The sequence below is a fragment of the Meleagris gallopavo genome, chromosome 1 (assembly GCF_000146605.3).
Source record: "Meleagris gallopavo isolate NT-WF06-2002-E0010 breed Aviagen turkey brand Nicholas breeding stock chromosome 1, Turkey_5.1, whole genome shotgun sequence".
In the NCBI taxonomy this organism is placed as follows: Eukaryota; Metazoa; Chordata; class Aves; order Galliformes; family Phasianidae; genus Meleagris; species Meleagris gallopavo.
Window position 1 is genome coordinate 108,850,372 of NC_015011.2, and position 23,789 is coordinate 108,874,160.

Consider the following 23,789-nt stretch of genomic DNA (forward strand, 5'->3'; position numbering starts at 1 on the left):
TACGTTTTCAACTAGGTCTTTGAAAGAACAAGAGAGCAAATATAGGTCTTGGGGTTTCCTGTGTATGACAGTAAATTAAGGCTGCTGAGGAGCGTGTTAGAGGCATGGTCCTAAGGAATCCCATATGTCTTTTCATAAAGTAGAGAATTACTATATGTGAAGGCTGTCTGCACGTATACGTGAACTGCATCTACTTGTTTCAGGTATCACAGACAGATAGTTCAGGGATGGTTTATGCTTTTTACTGTGCCCCCCTTCTCTCCCCACTCCCCCTCCCCCCGAAAAAAATAATTTTAGATAGATGGCTTTTTGTGTTGTAAATTCTCTTTTTCTTGAGTAGTAACTGATGGTGACTTTTCTGCTGTCTGTTATTTCTTTTTCTTTACCAGTTGATGGATTTTCTCCTCATATGGAAGTTTCCTGATAAAGCTTCTGATTACATTTAATGGTCTGTGGAACTCCTATTCTTAGTTTGTTGCTATGAGATAATTTGTACTTACAATGAGCTCTGGCTCTGTATTTTTCATTTAATTCTTTTTCATTTACTAAAGGTAGCTTCTGTCAAATATGAGAATCGCTTATATGATTTGTAGAGACTCCTAACAGGAGGCATTTTTTCCGTGGGCTTTATGTAGTTCACAGGTGTTCCTGTGAAAATGTCAGCTGCTTCTGTAATACCTTGAGCATAATATTGACAGAATTGGCTCTTAAGCTTTGTGAAAGTAAATGTTTACTATTTGTCTCTAATGCACTTTTATTGGGAAGCATGACTAAGAAATTGTATGCAATAGCATGTTTGTATATCTCAAGGAGCTAGTATTAAAAAAAAAAAAAAAAGGCATTCAATATCTACATCGTACTGATGTTTTTAACTAGAAGCCAGTATTTTTTGAGGTTTTTCTTCCCCTTCTGTTCACCACAGTTTCCCCTTTCTGGGACTGTCTTTTCTCCTAATCTCCAGGGCATCAGTGAGCTGACTGCACCATGTGCAGTCTCATTGTATAGCATTGCATTTGGCATACGGTTTCCCTGGAAACCTTACTCTGCATAGCAAAAGGCATCACTTCTTCCTTCCTTATTCTGCGTACCCACATCTGCAAATATTCTAGGGTTTTGTGAAGTATTTCCCTGCCTGCCTCTAATGTTTCTCAGATTCTCTCTTGGGAAGCTGTATACCACTTTAATTGCTTAGATATCTCACTTCAGACCTGTGTGGTCTACGAAATACATTGGGTCACAGTTTCTGCTCACTATGGGGAGGGCGATTTTAAAAATTAAGGAAATTGACAAGAATAGAAGTTTGAGAAGATCTCCTAAAACTGCAGATGTGGTAGTGATCGTATCTGATTGCTGAATTGGAAGAAAAAAAAAAAAAGGAAAAAAAGGAAGGAAGATACATGTAATAAGACAGACTCTGTTATCACTGAGAACAAGCTTCCAAACTTGTTAATCAAGGGTTAAAATTTGCTGGCATACATAAAATGGTAACTATCATTCTGTGCTCAGTCATCTCAGGTGACAACCAGAACAACTTGTGCTTTTGCAAATAGGTAGAAATTATTATTTAAGAAATCAAGGAAACATGCCTATTTGTTTTGCTCATAAGGCTGTAGCTTGTCACTTAGGACAAATATTTAGGTTAGGTGCAGACAGATGTGCCAGCTGGTGCCAAAAGCTGAACCTCTAAATGGAAGAATGAGGCTGGTTAAGTTCAAAGGCAACTGAAATAAATGGGGAAGAATTTAAGATATGTTCATATTAAGGTTTAAAGATTAGGTTAGTCTCTCTGTAATATCACTATCTTAGATGAATTTGGTCTACTGTTTATTTGCAGCGTGATCAAGAGCCCAGTATTTCTACAGAGTTTGTAGTGGTGAGTAATCTGATTTCACTGAGTTGTCCAGAAGAACATATGGAGAGCCAAGCACAGAGCCTCGGATGTGCAGTTCTCGTTCCTTATTCAGCAGTTCCTTCAGTTGTGCTTTGTTTGCTCATATTCACATTGACTCTGATTTATGAATCTGAAATTTGCTTCAAGACATTTGATTATGATAAAGGGCTTTTGAGTACTGCAATTGGAAATTTAATCTGCAGCATTCCAGGAGGATGTATCCATGACAAATGCAAGCAAGAAGTCCGTGGGCTTTACGCTGATGTACTATTCATCATCAAAATTGAAGGTTTAATGGCATTTGTAAAATATGATTATTTAAAACTGTATTTATTGCTTCTAGTCTTCTCTCCCTGTGCTTTCTTTTTATTTGTTTTCCTTCTCATAAGTACACGTATTCATTGCAGCATATTCATACAGACTTGCCTTTATTTTCTAAGAACTTTCTTTAACCTGGCTTTGCATTTCCAGGAAACCTAGCTCTCTTAAACTCATGTGGCAACGTGCTTATGCTTTCAGAAGAAATCTACAGTTTTTATCTTAATGAAAAGAAGGAAGATGTTCTAAGCATTAAATGTGCAGCCTCTATGTCTAGTCCTTATCCCAAGACATTTCCTTCTTGCCACAGTAAATCTTATTTTTCAAGTCAAATGAAAGTCTTGGGTTTTTGTTTTTTTCTCTACAGATAATGGATTTTTTTCCCCACAGATTGTTATAAATCACTTTCTGACAAGAGTTTAATTTTCTGTGAGACAAAAACCTGTTCTTCCGCCCATGGGTGTTATTCAATTTTTTTGCAGACTGTATGGCCAAAATTGCTCGTGCCTCAGCTCTGCATTGTGCAGCACAAATTTTGGTATTCATCTTCACCTCTCAGAAGTTTTTTTGCCCTCTTAGGAGAATTTGATTGATGAAATGCAGTATAAAGAAAACTGCATTATATGTCCTTGTATTTTTGTTGGGCAGGAGTTACCAAGTGATTCATCTTGAATTAAAATGTTCGGTGAGGACAGGCATTCTTTTTTTGATTTGTGGTGGTCTCTCATTTGTTTGTTTTGATGCGGCATTCAGAATGTGATTTGACACTTGGGAAGCAGATATCTCATCCCCGAGGAATGTGCAGTGCCTCTTACGGTGTTAGCAATGGGTTCTCCTTCCCTGATCACAAGCCTACTTTGAAGCTGTATATTTATTTCACTATGCAAACCGTAGTGTCCTTGGCAAATCATTGTAGGCCAAGGATCTCAGGATAGTGTTTTATAAGGAATGTAATTTTGGTGTGAACTGATACAGTAATGCACAGGGCAAAAAATAAATGTAAAAAGCAGCCATTAGTTCAGTTCCATCTAGGGCCTAAAACACAACATGTTGCCTTGTTTGCTGTGTACCCCAGAGGCTCTCTGACTTTAGTAATTCTCCAGATGCCCCAGGAGCATGGTCTCTCGTTCACTTCTGAGTTGGAATGGAGTGAACTTAAACAAGTGGAAGACACTTTTAGCTTAAATGGGTGGAGAAATAAAGAAACAAAGTTTTCCTGGGAAAATAGAATTAAATAAAAATCTGTAGTTGTCACTGGGATAATTTCCATATGAGGAAAAAAAAATGTCAGCCATGCCGAAGGAAGCTCAGTAGAGAAAAAAGCTGGTAAGATGGTAGAAAAATCGTGGCTGTACTCTAAATTCAGTATAAGGCTGCTTTATAAAAACAGTATGACTTAAGCCTCCAAAGACATTTTTAATTGCATTTTATGTATATTGCCATAGGTCTCTGTAAGAGTTTAAACACAAAACACACACAAGCATTTAATTAAGGATTCTTCATTTGGGATTATGCTATATGTTGATGTCACGATGCGCATAGACTTCATTTGTGAAGAAATTATTAGCACTGTGTAATCCTTTACAAAACAGGTAACAGAAGTATGAGGGGTTGTTGTTTTTCTTTCAGAGTTCTAAAGCATTCCTGAATGGTGCATCTCGGTTCAGAGTCCAGATGCCAACCTTAAATGCCAAGGAAACTAGCAAGTCTCAGGTAAAATGTAATGTGTTATTGTAAAGTAGTATAGTAGACTTTCTAAACATCACACAGGAAATTTACAGTAGACTTACTGTTGGCAAAGGTTGGTCTTTCTTTGTAATGCTGAAATCTACTTTCCTTTTCATACACAAATGTGACATCAGATAAGGGATCTAGGCATTATCTCTCGTAGGTACTGCAGGAGAGATTAATAAGATAGCATGGTTACTTATTTGGTCTTAACTTGTGATCTTTGTGCAGTTCAGCAAATGTAATGCACTGCCAGATATTTTCAAGATAACCCATTTGAAATCCTTTAAATATTTCAGTGGATGTGTCTGTCCCTTCCCTGCAGTCTCACTTGTCTCTTTTTGTAATGTAATAACTGTGCGTACTTACAGGTGTGTGCACGGATACAGAGTTCTAAATATGAGCAGTTATTCACAGGAATAATGCTTAAAGCATGTAACTGTAATTGCTGGTAATTATCACTGGAAACTGAACTCTGGATGTGCCAATTTATAGGCAAAAAGGAATTTTATCTTGTGGTGAAAATTAACTGAAGAAATTCCGTTTGAAATACTGTATTTGTATTCAGTACACTTCACATATGATATCCTGAGAGGATAGCCTTTTGTTTTTGTTTATTTTTTGTTAACACTTCTTTAGGCCTTTTACAGGAAAACAGAAACTTCCTGGTCTCTTCAGCAGTCATTATTCACAGGACAATAATTGGCATTGATGGAAAGGTTTGGTACTCTTTAAGAAAAAGCTCTACCAGTATTTTGGTTGACTCTCTGTAGCTCCTGCAGTCAGTGCAGTGTAATCCTCCCTCAGTGGTTCAGAATGAATGTGAGTAAACTCAGTTCAGAGTACCACTGAGCTTACTTAGTGTACCAAGTTTACTCATGTTCATTTTGAGTCACCTAAGAGCAGTCTCCAGCCCAGAAACCACTTGGCAGTATAACTTGACAACCATCTGGAAGATAAGGGGAGAAGATTTAAGAATCTAAGTAGGTGTCTGTAGACAAATCATGAAGACAGAGCTAAAATACAGTCAGCAAATCAGTACACAAAGATTTCTTCTCTAACTCTGGTAGTACTTCTCACTGGAACCACTGTCAGGCTGTGCAGAGAGTCTGCATAGCAAGTGGGCAGAGAAGAGACACTCCCTCTTGCGCTGACAACAAAGCAGGAAGGCACTTAATGGCAATCTTTTCAATATTCCCTTTTTTTTTTTTTTTTTCCCCTATCAGCTGAGTTATGTCTGTATTATAGAGTACTAGCAGGGCAACTGGGTTTTTTGTTGTTGTTTGTTTATGTGGTTTTGGGTTTTTTTGTTTGTTTTTTAGAAGAAGAAAAACTGGGGGTGGGGAAGAAATCTCCTTTTTACCATTGCTAATTACAAAAGATAATCTTGCTCTTGTTTAAGTGGAGTGAACACCTCTCCTTTTCACAGCAGTTGCGTTACGGTGGTACTGAGATGGTGATCACTGTCAGCTTTTCTGCCTGCGCAGGCAGCAGTTGTTCTGCTCCTATGAGATCCTCCTCCAAGCACACTGGAACGGCAACCTTGACTGTATTTTTTTTTTTTTTTTCTTTTTTTTTAATAACTTGTCAACTACTGTAAAAAGCAAATATTTAGTAAATGTAATGATCGTGGTATTGGCCATGTGACCTGGATATCTCCATGTGTTTGTTACTGCTGATGACAGATTGATCTCTTAAAAGTAGTACAAAATGAATGGATAATGAATCTTTCTCCAGAGATGAAGAGTGTGTAATCACACTCTGTGACAAACTGACAAGGCTGAACCATAGTATCTCTGCTAAGCACAAATTGATGTTTTTATTAATTATTCAGCTACGTGCAATGCAGATATTCCATTTTGTTGGTAAAAGTTTCAAGTCTGAGTTACTAAATAAGTTATTTGGATTTCAGTCATTTTCACTGCCATTCACATTTAACCCTCTGTATTTGTGTAAGTTTCCTAGAACGATAGAATTGTTTGACTTGGAAGGAGCCTTTAAAGGTCAAAAGTACTGCATACGTAATGACATTTCATTTTATCTTTACTAAAATACAGCCAAATATATGTGAGGCTTAATTCTTCAGTAAGGCTTTATTCAAAAGCACAAGACTGGAAAGGAGGAAGACAGTACGTAGAATACGTTTATAACTTGTAGATGCATGCAGCTTGGTAAGCTTCTCCAAGAGCAGTGAAAGTGAGGGTAGCTAAAACCAGTTCTTTTTCTTACTTGGCAAAGAAGTACTATTAATAACTGATTTTTTTTCAGCTGTAAGATGTAAATTTCCAATTCTATTGTGAGTTCACTGTGGTTGATGGATAAAAATAAGCTGTGCTCGTGGCTAGACTGGGACAGCTTATTCGTGTTGGGTGATAACTCGCTCACTCGTATTTTTAGCAGCCAGTGGAACTATTATTAGAATAAAATCCTTCTTAGTGGTAAAAAAGAACTCAGAATTTAGTTCCTAGGCAACATTAGTTAACGTTAGGCTTTTCAAAATTTGTGGATTGCTCAAATGAGACAGAGGTGAAAAATCATTGCTTAACATTAAGAACTCACTGTCCATACCTCACTTGGAAAAATGGCCTGGCCTGTAATTTAATCAGTGAACAAGATTTTACAGAATCTGGAAAACAAGCTTGATATTAATACATAGAAAAGATAATAATTGGTTTTGTACAGAAATGTAGATTTTCAGTTGTAATTAGACCAACATTTAAGTAGCGGGACAATAAAAAGCTGGAAACTGTTTTTTTCCTTTAGGCCATATTATGATATGTAAGTTTTTTGCAACTTGAAATAAGCCACTGCAGAATGAAAACTTGATTCCATAAGTAAACAAGCAAGCATAAACAATCAGACTTATTTCACTCTGTTTTTCATATACACTATTTATCTATATCCTCTATATCCAAATCAAGATATTTAAAAAGTTATAACTATCTGTAATAAAATAGATACATTTATTTAAGAAGTTATTTTGGAATGATTTGCTAGTTTGATATGTGTTTTGATACATTGTTCTCTGCTTTTGTGTATGGTGCCGCTGGGGGGAACTGCAGGATTCAGAAATGCAGCATTTGCTTATTGACAGTGAAAATTCTATGACATCACAGAATTCCAACACTATGGGCACTGGGGAAGGCAGACATGGGACATCAGCTATCAGCTTCCTTGGTGCTTTGCGAATACCTGTGAGTATGTGTGCTGTTGTTGCCTGTTCCTGTAGGAATCAGGTTTTGCCTCCATGTTTCCATGAAGTTCTAGATGAAGTGGTAGACATCGCTAACTTTGCATCACAAGCTTTTGATTGGTGATTCTGGTGTACGTAGGCTGAAGCAGATTTTGATGCACAAGACACACATTTAGGCTCCAGTGTTGCTCTTTTTCAGCTTGTAACATGAAAGTTCACTGGTGTCAATTAGAGATATGTGTATTAGGAATGGAAGAGTGTAAGCATTTTTTAGAGTCAAAACTTTCTTCCATGGATTATGTTTTACACTTCTCAACATTGTTTTTTAAAGTTTTTATTTTAAAATCTCTTACATGGTTTGTATTGACAAGTTTGAGACAATCAAAGCATCAAGACAGCTGGTAAAAGAAAGGAAAAGAAATTTCTTGTAGTTCAGGAACAGTTGGTCTTGATTGTACTGTCAGCCTGAAGTCTGTCAGCTTCAATGCAATGCAGAAGTAATAAGAATTATACCTCAACTGATTTAGACCAGGTTTAAAGGTAGAGGGGGAAGTCCCCAGGACCCAACCACTGTATTCCTGCATCCTCTCACTCTATCAATCTGATCCTCTGTCTCAATTGTTTTTCCCGTGGCAAAGTGGAAAAAAATAGGTAGAAAAATTGCTTCTGGAGTTCTCTGCACCTCCTCAGTATTTTTCCTGCCATACAACTCTTTGTGAAGTAGAGCCAGCTACATATACGTTGTCCTTGCAATACACCATGCTAGGAATTTAGAAATGCCTGTCTTTAGCTAGAAGACATCAGTTTGAGGGGAAGGAAGATAGGTCAGTTTGACACTTTAGTTACAGGTCTGTGCAGAATCACAGAAACGCCGGGGTTGGAAAAGACCTACAAGATCATCCGGTCCAACCATCTACCTATCACCAGTAGTACTCACTAAACCATATCCCTCAACATAAAATCCAAAACACCTTCCTTGAACACCTCCAGGGTCGGTGACTCCACCACCTCCCTGGGCAGCCCATTCCAGTGCTCAACCACTCTTTCATAAAAGTAGTATTTCCTAAATCTCCCCTGGTGCAGCTTGAAGCCATTCCCTCTGGTCCTATCACCGGTTACACGAGAGAAGAGGCCGACCCCCAGCTCACTACAACCTCCCTTCAGGTAGTTACAGAGAACAAGTAACTATACCTTCTATATATCCAGCAAGAAAGGAGATTGAATAAATTAGTACTTGAAATAGGCATCTGTCATGTCTATGATTTGTTCTTGCTACTTAGTAATTTGAGCTGTGTCATACCAGTTAACTGCCTGTTTTTTAAAGAGTGTGACAATAAGGGAGAGGTCTTAGAGCCATCTGAAAGATAGATGCAAGTAACATAAAAGTATATTCAATTCTCTGGAATATGATTGCACCTTGCATAGAAAGTCTCTAAATTAGGAAAATAAGTGCAGCTGTCCAAATGGTATCTGATCCTTCCTGTTTATTTTAGTGTTCTCTCTATTCAGTTCAGTGTAATTAAGAGAATGTGTATAAGCAGAATACTGTAGTCTGCTCTGATTGTAAGCTTTCTTTTGTCAAGGGAAAAATGTCTTTTGGGAATTCTTGAGAAAAAATGTGTAAAATGCTTCTTTGAAATATTTCTGTAATGGTCTTTGAAAGTAGATAATAACCATTATCAAGATACTGACTTCCTATTTCCTTTGTTTTCTTAGGGAGTCATAGAGTTTTCCCTATGCCTTTTGTTTGCAAAGCTTGTGAGCTATACTTTTCTCTTCTGGCTTCCCCTCTATATCACAAATGTAGGTAAGTATCACAGTAAGGGGAAACAGAATTATGACTATGAAGCGTCTAGAAATATGGGCTTAATAAATAAGAGAGTAAACATTACTGCTTCTGAAGTAGGCTGTCTGCTAGAGTAGCAGGAGGGTTGTAAGGCACCAACTGACATATTTCTCATTGAATTCAGTATTATGAGAAGACATTAAAAAAAAAAAAAAAGAAAGAAAGTGGATTGTCTTCAACAATTCCAACCTTTAATGCTGTGGCTCTTGCAAACCCATTCTTTAAATGTGCTTTGAATTACCAAAGTGCAAAACTACTAAAATGCAAACAAACTTCTTTATCTGTTCACTAGTGCTGTTTTTCACTGCAGAGTGCAGAGGAAGGAGTTCTCTCTAGACAGAGAGTTCTTGTGAGTGATGATGTGACCTTTAAATCCCCAGCTAACAAAAAAGCATTGTTGGCTGAGTCTAGCAGTAGCAGACAGTGGAGCGAGACAAGTTTAACAACCCATGAAAACACACTCAGCTGGAAATACTATAGCTAACGGCTGTTGTGTGGACTCCCAAGTAACCAGTGCTACCTTGAAAGCAGCTGCCTGGTAATAGAAGATATTTATCAACAGTCCTCCAATCTGTGCTGTAGCAGATTTATTGTTGGTGAGGTTATGGTAGTGCCATTGACACCACTGCTGTAGCACATGCTGCTCTTTCAAGTGTATTGCAGAAGCTTTTAAAAAATATATCAAAGGAGTTTAGAAATTTAGCTGCTTTTGAAATGCTGCATTTAACACAATGGAACTTAAGTTGCCAGACTTCCTGATAAGCTTCTGGAAATCTGACTTAGTAGTACATGAATAACTAGACTAAATGTAAATATATGCCAACACTGGTCTTCGCTGTCAATAACAGAGAGTGGACTTGAGGAAATCATTTGTCTCTTCATAGTCTACAGAAACTGCACAGCAAGTGCTGTGCTGAGCACGTGGCCAGCCATCTAATGATGAATATTACTTGACATGTGATGGAAGCCCCCCAGGATGAGGCTCTGTAAGTGATCCAAGTGTATGCTAATTGTTATTTTAGAGCCAAGAGCCTCACTTAGGAACACTCATTAGATCATAAGACTATGGCTGTTCACAAATTAGAATATTGTTAAGCCAAACTTTAACAGTCAACAGCTCTATTGATCAGACTTTATAACTGAAGCATTAAAATGTCTTCCCTTGGGTGTAATAATATCCAAAGGACTGTGTTGCTGAGTGACTGATTATGATACCCATCACGTGACTGTACTGAGATATCTGCTTTTCATTGTCTGGAAATGAAGAAAATGGTTTTGATTATTTTTGTTTTTGTTTTGTAATTGTCACCAGAGCACCTTGATGCCAAAAGAGCTGGGGATCTTTCTACACTGTTTGATGTGGGTGGAATCTTTGGTAAGTTTGAACATCAGTATTTCGTCTTCATTCAGACCAGCTTAGCAGAAACAGTGGTGTACACAGCTAATGTATATTAGTGGTCTTCTACCTTATATCCCCTGAAGTAGAGTGGCAGTAAGGTACTAAATAGAGAGATAGATCAGACATTAAAATCCTTGTTAAGTATCTTCACTTGAACAAATCAGGGAGACAGTAGTGTTGTCCATCACAGACTGGGCCAAATACTATGAAATTTTTTAGCTACATTGTGCATAATAGATGTTCTATGCACCTATGAGCTGATCTGCTTCAAACACACTGGAGTACTGGCAACCTGGACTGATTTTTTTTTTTTTTCTTCTTTTTTTTTAATAACCTCTTCAACTACTGTAAAAAGCAAATTCTTAGGATGTGCAGTGATGTGGTATAGGCCATGTGAGCTGGATATCTCCATGTGTTTGTTACTACTTATGTCAGATTGATTTCTTAAATATAGTACAAAATGAAGGAATGATGCATCAGTCCTTCCCCAGAGATCAAGAGTATGTAATCACACTCTGACAAATTGACAAGGCTGAACTATGGTATCCCTGCTAAGCACAAATTGATATTTTCATTAATTATTCAGCTGTGTGCAATGCAGACATTCCATTTTGTTGGTAAAAGTTCCAAGTCTGAGTGATTATCCTGAGTTAGTATCACTGAGTTACTGATTTCAGTCACTTTCACTGCCACATTTATCACTCTATTTTAAATAAGCTTCGTAGAATGATAGAATCATTGAATTGTTGGAAGGAACCTTTAGAAATTGTCTATTTCAACTCTGTGCTATGGACAGGGACACCAACAGCTTCATCAGGTGGCTCAGAGCACCCTTGAGCATGATCTTGAATGTTCCCAAGGATGAGGCATCCACCATCTGTCTGGGCAACCTGGGCCAGTGTTTCACCACTCTTACTGTAAAAAAAAAAGTTCAGAGCAACCTGTTAGAAATGAGCAGTGTTCTACCTCAGACAGCCCTGGTTAGGTTTGCTGTGGGATTTGTGCAAGAGACATCTTGTAAGACACTAAAGATACATCTTCCATTGATTTTTTTTAAATTATTATTATTTTTAATATTAATAGCTGGTAGTTTGCATTGCTACTGTTAAAATAGTTCAAGTTCTGAAATTGTTCCAGTAATTCAGAAGATAAATGGTGCTGCTGCTGGAATAACTAATGTGCCATAAGGTAGTTTTACAGTGCCAAGCTAGATTTCCCGTGATATTTTTTCCATTCTGCTTCATGCAGGAGCAGGGTCTCCTATAAATCCTGCATCCTATCTACCAGCTCAGTACAAGTGTTTAGGATACTGCATGGTAGCTTCTCAGATTTTAAGTGCCCACATGGTTCCTTGGTGTCTTCTCCTAAATAGCGTTCCTTCTTGGTGAGATCATAGTAGTACCACTGACACCACTGTTCTTTCATGTATTTCAGAAGCTTTAAAAAAAAAAAATACCAGATGCTCTTGACTGTGAATCTTTGTCACTTCCTTGTCAAAGTGTGTTCATTTCTTCTCTCTAGCATAGCTGAACTATCCCTGCTGTACAGTTGTGTATTTTTTGTGGACGCAACAGTGAATGGCCACATGTTTTTGTTCATGATGTCTCATATAAAATGAAGTTGGGAAATTATACTTATCATAGGGATGAGATTATTCCTTCATAACTTGTGAGGACACCATTGAATGATTAAATATTTACTGCAGTCAATATTTACTGCAGTCAGACCATATAGTTCCCAAATAAGTAAGCACCATCTCAATTTCCCTCTGGTTTATGTGTACCCTCTCCCACACACCCTGTAGTACCCTTAGGAAAATTAGCATATGATCATGTGAGGTATGTTGCAGTTTCTGTCACGCTTGTGCTAAATGTTACCTCTGCTTATTACATCCTAGGCAGCCGAAGCAAGAGTTAGTGGTACCTTGGGGATACGAATGACTTCTTTCAGCTTTGTCTCATTCCACCCAGAATGCAAGGTTAACAGGGTGCCCTGTGCTATTTCAAACTGGCATTTACATTTAGATTTGAGTGTGATGTAGACACTCGGAAGATAGGCAGCTGGGAAGGGAGAGGCAGGAATGTGGAGAATCCAAAAAACTTCTTTTTTTCTCCCTGCACCAAGTTGTCTTTACATCATTTTGACAACTCTTTCCCTTGGGCCTTCAAACTCGCATCTGCCACATACTCCAATTAGTACTTCTGTGTGTGATCATTGGGAAATACAAGATGAAGGGAAAACTAAAGAGCATGGAGCGACTGCGTGGAGTGAAAAACAAGTATTTCATTTGCCCCGGGATCTAAAACAGCTCATTTCCACTGCTAACGTGACATGGACAGGGCACACTACAGCTGAGTACTGTTGCATGTGAGGAGTTCAGGGACCAGCGCCTAGCTGGGGTGCAGGCAGAGTGAGAGCATGTGGACACCTGTTGCAAAGGCATTTTGTGTTCAAAAGCAGCAGAACTATAACTTCTAAGTTTTTCTTCAGTCTCTGTTCCACCTTCATCCCTGCCGTCTTGGAAATTCAGTTGGAATAACCAATGAGTCAGTTATCTTCTGAGTCAAACCTGGATGAGTAGTAAGGATATCACCAAGTGCCAGTTATCAGTTCTGTAATCTGTGTTGCTGTGTTTAACTGCAGAAAAAGTCTATATATTGTTTTAATCTTAGTTGAGCTTCATTAAGTGTAACTGATGCCTGTTGTGTAAAACGTACAGTGTTACATGCCTGTCTCTTCTTTCAGGTGGAATTTTGGCAGGCCTGATTTCAGACAGGCTAGAGAAGAGAGCATCGACCTGTGGAATGATGTTATTGCTTGCAGCACCCACAGTAAGAATTAGCCCTTCTTTTACAGCTGTGGCTGGGTCTTTGACAGCACTCCTTAGGAAGTTCTGCAACAACGTCTTCTAAGTTAGACATAGAATTCAGACCAGGCAATAAGTGAAAGAAGTTGAGCATGTGAGAAAGTATAGATTTGGACCACCTTTACTAAGCAGTCATACCAGTGTAATCCATTGCTTGTTATTTCTTGTGTCTTATATCTCATGAAGAAAAGCAGCAGTAGAAGTACTAAGCAGAGAGCTAAGTTGGACATTGAAAACCTTGCATAGTTTATCACTCTTTTAAAATTGATGTGCAATTCTTAGCCAGAATTTTAGTTGCTCAAAGACTGAAATTACTGTGCTCTAACTGAAAACTGGCAGCTGGACATGTGAAGTGAATTTTTTTGATGTATGTTTTGATTCTTTCGTGAATTCTTCTGTGCTGCACTGAAGCTGACACTTTGAGAGTTTAAAGTTGAGTGGTCTCGTCACATAGCCCTTTCGTCTGACAAGACACATGAGGAAATAGGAGCATAGCCCTTATCATCTCCCTCATCCGTTCCACCAAGCAACCATCCTGCTGTGATCTAAAAGGGTTATTTTAAACCTCAGATGCCAGAACTATCCTTCACCTGATGCCTAAGATATTTGTAGTTAACGTGGGGGAAGTGGGCATCACTGCAGATGTTGATATTATAGCACGTGTGTTTTTTCATTTTTGCAGTTGTACATGTTCAGTACAGTCAGTAAAATGGGCCTTGAGGCTACTGTAGGTGAGTATTTCTAAATTGTTGTATGCCTCACTTCATATGAAGTTTTCATTTATGATCCTTTGTTCTGCTTAGCTCTTTATTTTCCTTTTTATTTTTTTCCTTGAGAGGAGGAAGTATGGAATGAAACTCCTTAGACTATGCCTTGAAGGCTTTTTGTGCAATAAAGAGAAGGAATACAAACTAAATAACTGGTGGTATGAGTTACGTAATGGGGATTCGGTTAACAAATCATTAGTTCGTGTCAGTTAATTGTAACTAACTGTTAGTTGAGCTAACAGTGACTTAGGTAAGATCATTAGCCTTTATTATGAGGTTTTATTTCTATAATAATGCCTGTGCATTGTATTATCTGCATTATTTGCCTGTAACAAATATCAGAAATGTTTAAAGACTACTTGTAGTGCTTTTGAAAGCAATTTCACTCATACAGGCTGATTATGTTCATGTCTTTCTGTTTGTTGTTACAGTTAAGTCTTTCGGGCAACTCATGTTTTCTGTTTTTGTCTAACTTGCAACAGTGATGCTGCTTATCAGTGGTGCCCTGGTGAATGGCCCTTATGCATTGATTACTACTGCTGTCTCTGCTGACTTGGTGAGTTTGGCTTCCCCTCTGTTTCCACCTTTGTAGCTTTGACCTTCAGAGAGCGCCATTTGACTTCTGCAGGATTATCAGAAGGGGCTGCACTGTCCTAAAGCAAGGTGATAAAGAGATGCTTAAGCTGTGTTGGACTCAGACACTGAGATTGTTTTAGAGTTCATACATTAGTATGGAATAGTCTCCTGCCTGTGAGACGCTTCTAAATTATTCTTCCATAGTAACAAGATTAACCAAGAATTGTAGGTGACGGTCCAAAGTGGACGTAAAAGTTGCATGCAAGGCCAAGTCTCTGTACAGGCTTCTCTCTACCCTTTTTTATACTTTGCATCTTTGAATGAAGGAAAGGGCTATATTTGTGTGAGAGAGAAGCTGGAGATTTAATTCTCATCAGTATAGAAAGCTATGCCTGGTACTTATTTGTCCATGCTACTATTTGAACTTGCAGTTGGTTAAGGCCTGTTGCTCATGAATGCCACCTGAGACCAAAGGTACCCTAGTATTCATTAGCTAAGAGTTTGAAGATTGCTTTCAAAGGCACTGGTTTCTTAAGGTACCAAGTGAGAGTCCAGCTTCACAATGTACATCTAACATGGAGAGATATAGACTAGATACTATTGCAGAATCTTTTTCTGAGTTCGACTCAGGATGATTTTAAGCAGTATTTGTCACTTTAGGGTACCCATAAAAGCCTGAAAGGGAATGCAAGAGCCTTGTCCACAGTAACAGCAATCATCGATGGAACAGGATCTGTAGGTAAGCAAGAGCTTGGCTGTGGTAGGTTAAAACAGAAGATTTTTGAGAAGCTATGCTCTGTCCAGATTTTGTCCAGACTAGGTATAGTTTTGGAATTGAGAGGAAGAGCAAACCTAGTGTTCAGCATCACAAATGTTCCCATGTTTGAGGGAGGGTGAAGTTAAAAAGTAGATGCCATGGGGCTGTTTCTGAGATCAGTGATTACTTGTGACTTCTGCACTGGTGTGTAGAAGGGAGAATGGAGTGGGATTTGTCTTGATGTGGAATAGGCATATTTTTAGCCAAAGAATGACATTTCTCTAACTTCTAGTCTTCCAGCTTCCCCTGTGTTAGGTTCCCTATTGGCTTGCAGCTATATCAGTTACATTTTGAGCTTTCTGGGATGTTTTAGAACATCAGGTAATACTGAGTTAGCTAAGTTGAGAAATTGATAATCTGTCTCAGAACAGCTATCTTTCAGCATAATAAAACTTGAATTGCATCATTCTGACACTATCAATACTATATGTTAGGTGCAGCTTTGGGGCCTCTCTTGGCTGGTCTCATTTCACCATCTGGTTGGAACAATGTGTTTTACATGCTCATGGTAGCAGATGGGTGTGCCTTGCTGGTAAGTCTAAAAGTACTTCTTGCCTGCTGTGTATTTTCTTTATGCTAAACTGTTTATCTTAAAATGCATGTTTTCCTTTTGCAAATGCAGTGCTTTGTTGTCTAAGGAACATCCAATTGTATAGGAGATTTTCAATAAAAGAGCAAAGTAGCTTGTTTTGAAACTTTCATTTAATTGTAATCAGAAGTGCGAATTAGTTTTGATGCACTTCAATTTGTGAACAATTACACATCTGTTAATTGCTGGCTGAGCAGATTACAGCAGGCAAAATTGTAAGTGAACCTTCACATTTAAAGCTAGAAGATGCCTTAGATTCCACTCACAGAAGAATTACTTCTATTTTCTTTAAAACTGGTTTACTGGAGCAGTAAAAACTGTTTGGCTGTGTTGCTGTGTCACCAGAATCACCAAGATCATGAAACTGTTGAAAGTTAATACATTACATTCTCCAGGTGGGCCCTAAAATTGCTGTGCTGGGTTAAACAAAAAATGACTTCCTTGGTTTTGACAGTAACCAGGAGTAGATGTTAGGCCAAAGGAGTGTGACATGCATGGTTACTTGAAACAAAGTATATCCTTTTCTATTTTTTATTTTTCTCCTCCTCTCTTGTTTGAGATTCTGTGGGCTGGATAGGAAGATCTGATAAGGTGTCTTTTTTCCTTAACTTGCACTACTTTGCTTTAAAGACCAAAGAAGAGACAAGATGAGGCGAGAAGAGTCTTTGAAGTCAGCCTTGCTGTAGCCACATCTAGGTTAACCTATAGGTTATGTTTCTGTGTTTGCCACGGACTTCCCTAGCAGGCATTTGTACCAACTTGGCCTGTTCTCATAGAATGCTGCCAGTCATGTCCTCATGACTCTGCCACTGAGATATCCTGAAGCATTGCTTGCTTATGCTGTCCTTTTGAAGTCCTGAATGGAAATCTCATGAACGGGTGGAATGACTGTGAAGCACTTCAGAACTGCACCTTCCTCTGTACTGGCTGTGCCCAGACAAAACCCCTTGTCTGCATGGTATCTCACTGAGCTCTATACTTCTGCAGAAAGACCAGTTGAGTGCATCAAACACTCTTTCCTGAGACAAGAAAAGCAGGTAGCACTGTTGTGAGTTGGGATGGAAGCTTTCTTTCTAAACTGAAGTTAAGCCCAAAACATTGAACTATTTTTTTTCTACGTCAGATGTTTGGAAATTAATTAAATTAGATATACTAATAGTTTAAGTATGTTCCCTTTTTTTGGTAACTCCTGCATCCACTGTCATTTTCTGTACAGCATATAGATGCCTGCATTCAACTTCTGTTTCTTCAAAGATACCTGGAGAGGAGTTGGTCTCATGCATGATATTCAGTTCCACCATGATGGGCTACTCATACCTCTGAAATATTAGGTCTAGCATCTTAAAACACCACTACTTATATTATTGAAGAAAATTCTTTTTGTAACAGTGAGACTGAGGATACAGAAATCTATAAGAGTGAGGAACCCTAGAGGTTCTCATCCTATCTTTAATATATGTGGGAATCCTCAAATTTTGTTTGTAGAATCACGTTCCTAGAGGCTGCCTCAATTAGTACACCTTTTAAAATGCATTTGAAAGCCCTGATACTATGTATGCAAGTAAATGTGGCTGATGTTGCTCGTCATTGTGTGATTAAAGTTTTTCACACAAGCTTGTTTTCAGATTAGCAGCTAAAATAATTTTAATCTCCAACATTTCCATTTCCATTTTCTTTTTGAAGTCTTGGGTTCCCTCTGCTGGATTCTTTTATGTCTGCTGATAAAGTAACTGGAAAGCTGTTCTGTTTTTTACACAGAAATTGATCTCTCAACTGTGAAAAAGAAATACTTTTTGTTTTATGTTCAGTGTGAAAACTCATTTTCCAAACATTAATTAAGGATCTGTATTTTTTTTTTAATGGTTTCAGCATTACAGAGTAATGTTTCAGCTAGAGAACTCTGAATAACAGTGTGCAGCTTGTTGTGAAATTTTGTTGATATATCTGTATGGGTAGTAACAAAGACATTGTCTCTTTTTACAGTTCTTACTCCATCTTATTCAGAAGGAACTAAGGTGTAATGCAGATCATACCCTGTAAGTGTTACATACATTTGTTGCTCTTAAATAACAATTTAAAAACAGATTACAAAGATATTGCCCCTTAATACCTAAGTGTAGACAAAACATATTAAGGTTTTCTGTATGTCCATTTGTCGTTTTCTGTTTTGCTTCAAAAGAATAATCTTGTCTTAATGTTTTTAATCATTAACTTTCTTCTTTAGGACATCTTGTTTTGAAAAGTGCCTGAAAACCGATTTTTCTTTTTTTTGCAAAGTTTCTCAGTTATGGTTTGTTGGGTTTTTTTCCCCCAAATATGTAATCTCTCTGGTTTCCATCATCATGGAGCATGCAGGTGGGGAATGAGAAGTCAGGTAGCTTCTTGCTCTGTGTTGTTCAGTAGTTTCAAATGTAGCTTTTTCTAAAAAGTCTGTCTCCTTGAAGGAAAAAGTGACTGGAATTAGAGTGTTGTGAATTGAGAAAGAAAATCCAGTGAATTAATAGGGTTACACTTGTCTAAGCAAAATCTTAATTTGGCCATTGGCTGTTTTGCAACAGTGAAATAGAAGAGGAAAATAAATACATAGCAAGGATTGTGGATCCTGCATTTTGGCTGTTTATATCTCACACCTAAACTTTTCCTGCCTGGTTGCTGTTCTTTCCCAGGTTTAAGGAACACTGAGTTGAGAGACCGGATTTGGAACAAGGACTGCGTTAGTGACCAGAGCCTCTTCCCTGAAAGAAACCTTAATGGAATGTGTTACTCTATTCGTAAGAGGTTCTGTTCGGTGAAGAATTTTGCACGTTTACTGGAAGTAATTTGAGAAATGCAACTGGTAAATCCCTGAAGCTCTTATTTTTGCACATGAATAAGTACCTCAGGATGGCAACTATTCATCAGATGAAGAGACAGGAACTTTGGGAAGCTTTGAGCAGATTGCCTCAACTGAGCCAAAGAGAAATACCAAGTGCCTTTTTTATTTCTTTTGATAGGATGTTTTTAATGAAAATGCTATACTGTGTATCTTCTAAAAACAAGTCAAAAGTGGAGCAGAAGGAGGTTGAAATCATAACAGACAGCCTGGCAGTGAAATGTCCCCTTGCTGGTGAGCAAAGTATCCCGTACGTCATCTTGTGCATCACTGTGACTGAGGGCATCACTTTGTAGAGAATAATACCATCTGGTTTTTAATATGCACTGCTGTTAGTATTTTGAAGCTGCTCAGACAATGATAACCTCAGCATATTATTAGTTTTTAACTACAGCACAAATTCTAATCCCAAGGACAACACCCAACCTTGTGGTAAGTGATGAAATAGAATTTATAGTTGCAGTGTACCGTGGTTAGAAGTTTTCACAAACTATTTAGGTGGGTGCTATTCTGCAGTTAGGATTGTGTAAAAATTAGTCCTAAGCATCAAAAAGTAGATTATGAGTCAGAATTTCCAGTGCGGGACTCAAATCATTTTCAGGGCATTCTAGTAAAATGATTGTGGAAATGTCACATCATTATTGTGCTGCTCCTCTAGGCTGGGTTGAAATGAGAGATTGTTCCTTTTGAGGGGGCAGAGAAAAGAATGCTGCCATACCTTTGAATTACTGGATTGAAAAAATGAGCTGCTGTAGTGCTCAGTGCCACAGTGATCTCTGTTGGGTACTTGCTTATTTCAGCAGTGTCATTTATATTTGGAAGTCTTTGACATATCAAAGCCTTAATAACCAGAAATCTCTTTCACATGGCTAATTTAAAGTGGCTTTGAATTTCAGATTCAGAGCCAGAATACTTGTCTATAAGAAAAAGTGGTAGGTTGTAAAAGAACATTTCGGTAACAAGTGTTACCCAGCAAACAGACAATTCAATGTCTTCTAAACATATCATTTCTTCATACAGGTATCTCCCTAGCAAAATAGATGTTTCTGTGATCTTTTTTTTAAAGATGTACAAAGTATAAAGGAATTTTTTTTGTATGAAGTGTTTCTACTTTGATTGTGAAGATTAGGTAATTTAAGCTGTGTATTGTTCATAACTGTATTTATTAAAGCTGTAGGGACATGTCCTGTTCTGAACTGTGCTCTAAGTTTTGTGAAACAATGCAGTGATCTTTATACTTGATTAACAAAACAGCACTCTAAAATAACCCTGCAAAATGTAAAGAAATGTCTCATCAGCTGCTGATATTCTGTTCCATGTGTTGGCACAATACTTGATTTCCAGGGCAGTTTTGTAATTTTTTAATCTCCGATGAGTTACTTCCCTGGTTTAGTTCAGCGTGTGTTTTCTGCTTAACTTGAATGTTGTGCTCATATTAAACTGTTTTGCTGAACAGAGGCACAGAGAAGATTTTGGCCCCACAGAGGCTCATAGCAGGTGCCAGAATCCTTGCAGGTGAATGCTGTACAGTCTCAGAAGCTGTAGTTCCCTAGCTGAATGGTTAGCTGCACGCCTTTTGTGTAAAGCTGTTGAGGCCAGCGGGGATGCTCAGCCTGCCCTCGCAAACACATGCTGCAGTTGGGCCTTAGGCTGTAGTTAAATGTAGCAGAATTCTGCTGCAGATCTGAGGAATCATTTGTGAGGAAAAATAACATTGCAATTCCAAAAGAGCTGCGCTGGCATGATTTTCAAGACCTGTGTGAGAAGGGAGGGATGGAGGACTTCCTTAGCTGAAGATGCCCATCCTTTCCCCCCAGAAGGGCTGCAGAGCTGTGTTGCTAGTTTGTCAAAATGATTTATACTCTTAAACTCTGCTGCACTCAGATTTTGAGGGGTTGTTCCCCATGGGCTGAAGTCTGAAGTTAAAATGCTTTCAGTTGTATTGAACAGTTATACGTTGTAAAGATGTGGAAGCGTGGATTCTGTGTTTTACTTGATGGGGCTGCTGTTATTTATTTATTTATTTGAATAGCTTTTGTACCGAAGTGACTTGGACGTGGGATTATGACAATATAGGAGGTGCTGGCTGAGTCCTTCCTTCCATTGATCACAGGAGGTAATTGGGACTCTCGCTGCCGTGGTGGCTCTTTCCTTGCTTAACGAGCAGTGTTTCAGTTCCCCCCCAAGCAGTGAATGTGTTGGATGATAAGATGAAGATGACTGCTCTTTTGTAACCACCCCAGGGGTCCCTAAAAAGTGAGCAAACTGTTTTGTTATTATTGGGTGTTAATATTCATTACTCTGGAAATGAACAAAACTGACAAAATGTTGTATATAGAAACATGAGTGACTGATAGGTAGAACTGAATTTGAATAAGACTACAGGGTTTGGGTTTTGTGTTTTTTTTTTTAATGCTGGTTATTCTCGATTTTTTATCTATATAACTTCTGTGTTGAATAAAAACGTGTTCTGCTTTAAAATTTGATATGGTCATTATTTCATCTTTTACATCTCCATGAAGGAATACTTCATTTATTGTTTTGGAGGATAGGCATCTCTGCTGAGACAGCACTTCTGTCTCGTGTGGGTAATGGAAAGGGTTTGTTGAGAGAACAAACCAGAACATTTTGCTTTGAAAACAATACCCTGCTCAACTCAAACAGGTAATTACTTTTTTTTCATGATGGGATTGTGGGTTGTACAACATCATAGTTGTGATCAGCTGCATTAGATATTCTGCCTCCTCCTTTTTGTCTCATAGGGAAGGAGGACACTCAGCTGACTCAGAGACCGAACCCCGCTCCTACAGCATAGCTTGAAGGTGCCTTTTTTGTTGTCCTCAATTTATAAGGAATTTAAATGGAAAAGCTTTGGCTTTTTATCTCTAATAATCTTGAACACCTATGGTCTTTAATCCATTTAGTGCAGTGATATAATATCCATACTCACAGGTGTACTGGGATAAAACTGCTTAGAAAGGAAAACAATTCTAGTTGGAAAAAAGTGTCTGGGAGGTTTTGGACAAAATTTATCATCAGAATGTGTCCAAAGTGCTTCTAGGAATAGGCAAATAGTAGCTTGAGCTTCTTGGTATAAGAAGGAAGACTCGGGAAGTTTCTCTTCTGCCTCATCTGGAGCAGGAGCCTCCACCAGTGTAGCTGCACTCTCATGAGCCAGCTGTTGGTGGGGATGTGGCATTGGAGGTTTGTCTCCTTGTGCATAGGAAGGGTTTATAGGGTGGGAAAATGATAAAATAGCTAGTGACAAAGTGATATTCACAGATCAATTTGAGACTTTATAAATAGCTAGGGAGGAAGGTGTGGTATATTCACAGAGCACTTTGAGATTTCTCTTGCCTTTAAGTTAAACTGCTAGCCTACGCCATGTGCTAAGATGATACATTTCTTCCCATATATTCTGCCAGATACAAAATTCCAAAAAGGATTTTGCCATCCAGTTCTGGAAGTTACTGCATGTTTTCTTTGATAATATCCTTGGAATGGTAATGAGAATCCTTCATTTGTGTTCATGCCACTGTCACACTACCTCCGACTTAGACAGCATTTACACTTGGGAATCCATTCAGTTGCTGCTGATGGGTTTCTCCAGTGATGGATGTGTGGAGTTGTTTGCATGAAAAGTGCTGCTCTAGGTTATGTAGGCGTAATGGGGTATAAAAGAAATCAGAGTACGTTTAGAGCAGTTGGAGGCTGACTGTTCTTCACACAGAATTCAGTTGAGAAAGATTGTTCACAGTCTGATGAAATTATTAGGCCTTGATTCAGTGATGGCGGTAGTCTCTGGTTGGACTGAAATTTTATGGCCTGCATATTATATGGGGGGTTAGATTAGATCATGCAATGATTTCTTCTAGGTTTGAAGTTTATCTGATAGGCTGTTCTTGTTGCTGAGTTTTCTGCTCCCAGCAAATCCATTTTGATTTTTTTATATTCTCTGCTAAACTAACAGTGCCGTAGTTATGGACTGTTCTTCCACTCACAGACTTCTGTGCCTGCAAGGTGACTGCAGGCACAGGGCTCTGTTTCTTTTCCTGGGAGCTTTGCATCTCAGTGCTGTGGGGCACTGGAAACCTTGAACTACATTCTCTCTCATGCAATCTTAAAAATGTGACTGCCATCCTTACCCAGGAGTGTACCGGGCAGATAAGTGTTGAAGGTCTCCCTCGATGCTGCACTGAACTAGAAGGTTCTGTGCTTGAGTGCAGCATTCACTGTGAATTTTTTAATCCAGTGAGAAATGGAAAATGTTTAAGCTCTCCTTCCATAAGTGGAACTCACACTGCAACTTCATGTTATAAAGGACTGTTTGAGTGTAAGTGGATCTATCCTGTGCCATGTATAAGGGTACATACACGAACATCTGCAGAATATCTCTGTTTGTGGCTGTTAGATAACTATCCAGATGTAAATAAGCCTTATTTATTTATTTATTTTCCTGGAGAGGTATCACAGAATCATAGAATTGCCTGATTGGGAGGGACCTCAAGGATCATGAATCTCCAACCCCGCCATCACATGCAGGGCTACAGCCTCCACATTTAATACTAGACCAGGCTGTCCATTGCCCCAGTCCAACCTGGCCAGGGATGGGACATCCACAACCTCTCTGGGCAGCCTGTGCCAGCACCTTACCACTCTCACAGTAAAGAAATAGATATTTCTGCATGTCACAGAATTTAAGGGGAAAAAAAAAGGAGTAATCAAGTATGCATTAGTGTAAATAGAGACAAAGGACAAGGAAAAAATGACGGTTGCTAGAAATCAGTGATAAAAGCAAAAGGCTGGCATCAAACACTGAATACCTATTGCCTAAAAATAGTTGTTTCCTGTGCTTCTGTTAATAGTAAGAAAACTCCAAATTACACAGAGAAAGTGTATTGTGGGTGAAATGTTGCTGTGGGAGCAG

The 23,789-nt window shown here is 38.5% G+C and overlaps 1 protein-coding gene across 2 annotated transcripts in view; it reads left to right on the plus strand.

Annotated features, from left to right (window-relative positions):
- The window catches only part of SLC37A1 (solute carrier family 37 member 1), a 38,759-nt gene extending 17,432 nt beyond the window's left edge, over window positions 1–21,327 (plus strand). Inside the window, exons 10-21 of one of the 2 annotated variants that reach the window (XM_010724375.3) lie at window positions 1,835–1,873; window positions 3,839–3,922; window positions 7,000–7,131; window positions 8,847–8,937; window positions 10,289–10,351; window positions 13,121–13,206; window positions 13,924–13,972; window positions 14,491–14,564; window positions 15,245–15,323; window positions 15,836–15,933; window positions 17,974–18,026; window positions 18,657–21,327. In XM_010724375.3, coding sequence (XP_010722677.1) covers window positions 1,835–1,873; window positions 3,839–3,922; window positions 7,000–7,131; window positions 8,847–8,937; window positions 10,289–10,351; window positions 13,121–13,206; window positions 13,924–13,972; window positions 14,491–14,564; window positions 15,245–15,323; window positions 15,836–15,933; window positions 17,974–18,026; window positions 18,657–18,672 — 864 coding nt within the window. In that variant the 3' untranslated portion in view covers window positions 18,673–21,327. The remainder of the gene's footprint in view (window positions 1–1,834; window positions 1,874–3,838; window positions 3,923–6,999; window positions 7,132–8,846; window positions 8,938–10,288; window positions 10,352–13,120; window positions 13,207–13,923; window positions 13,973–14,490; window positions 14,565–15,244; window positions 15,324–15,835; window positions 15,934–17,973; window positions 18,027–18,656) is intronic. The other variant, XM_010724382.3, reaches the window with a different exon arrangement.
- The last annotated feature ends 2,462 nt before the right edge of the window (window positions 21,328–23,789 follow it).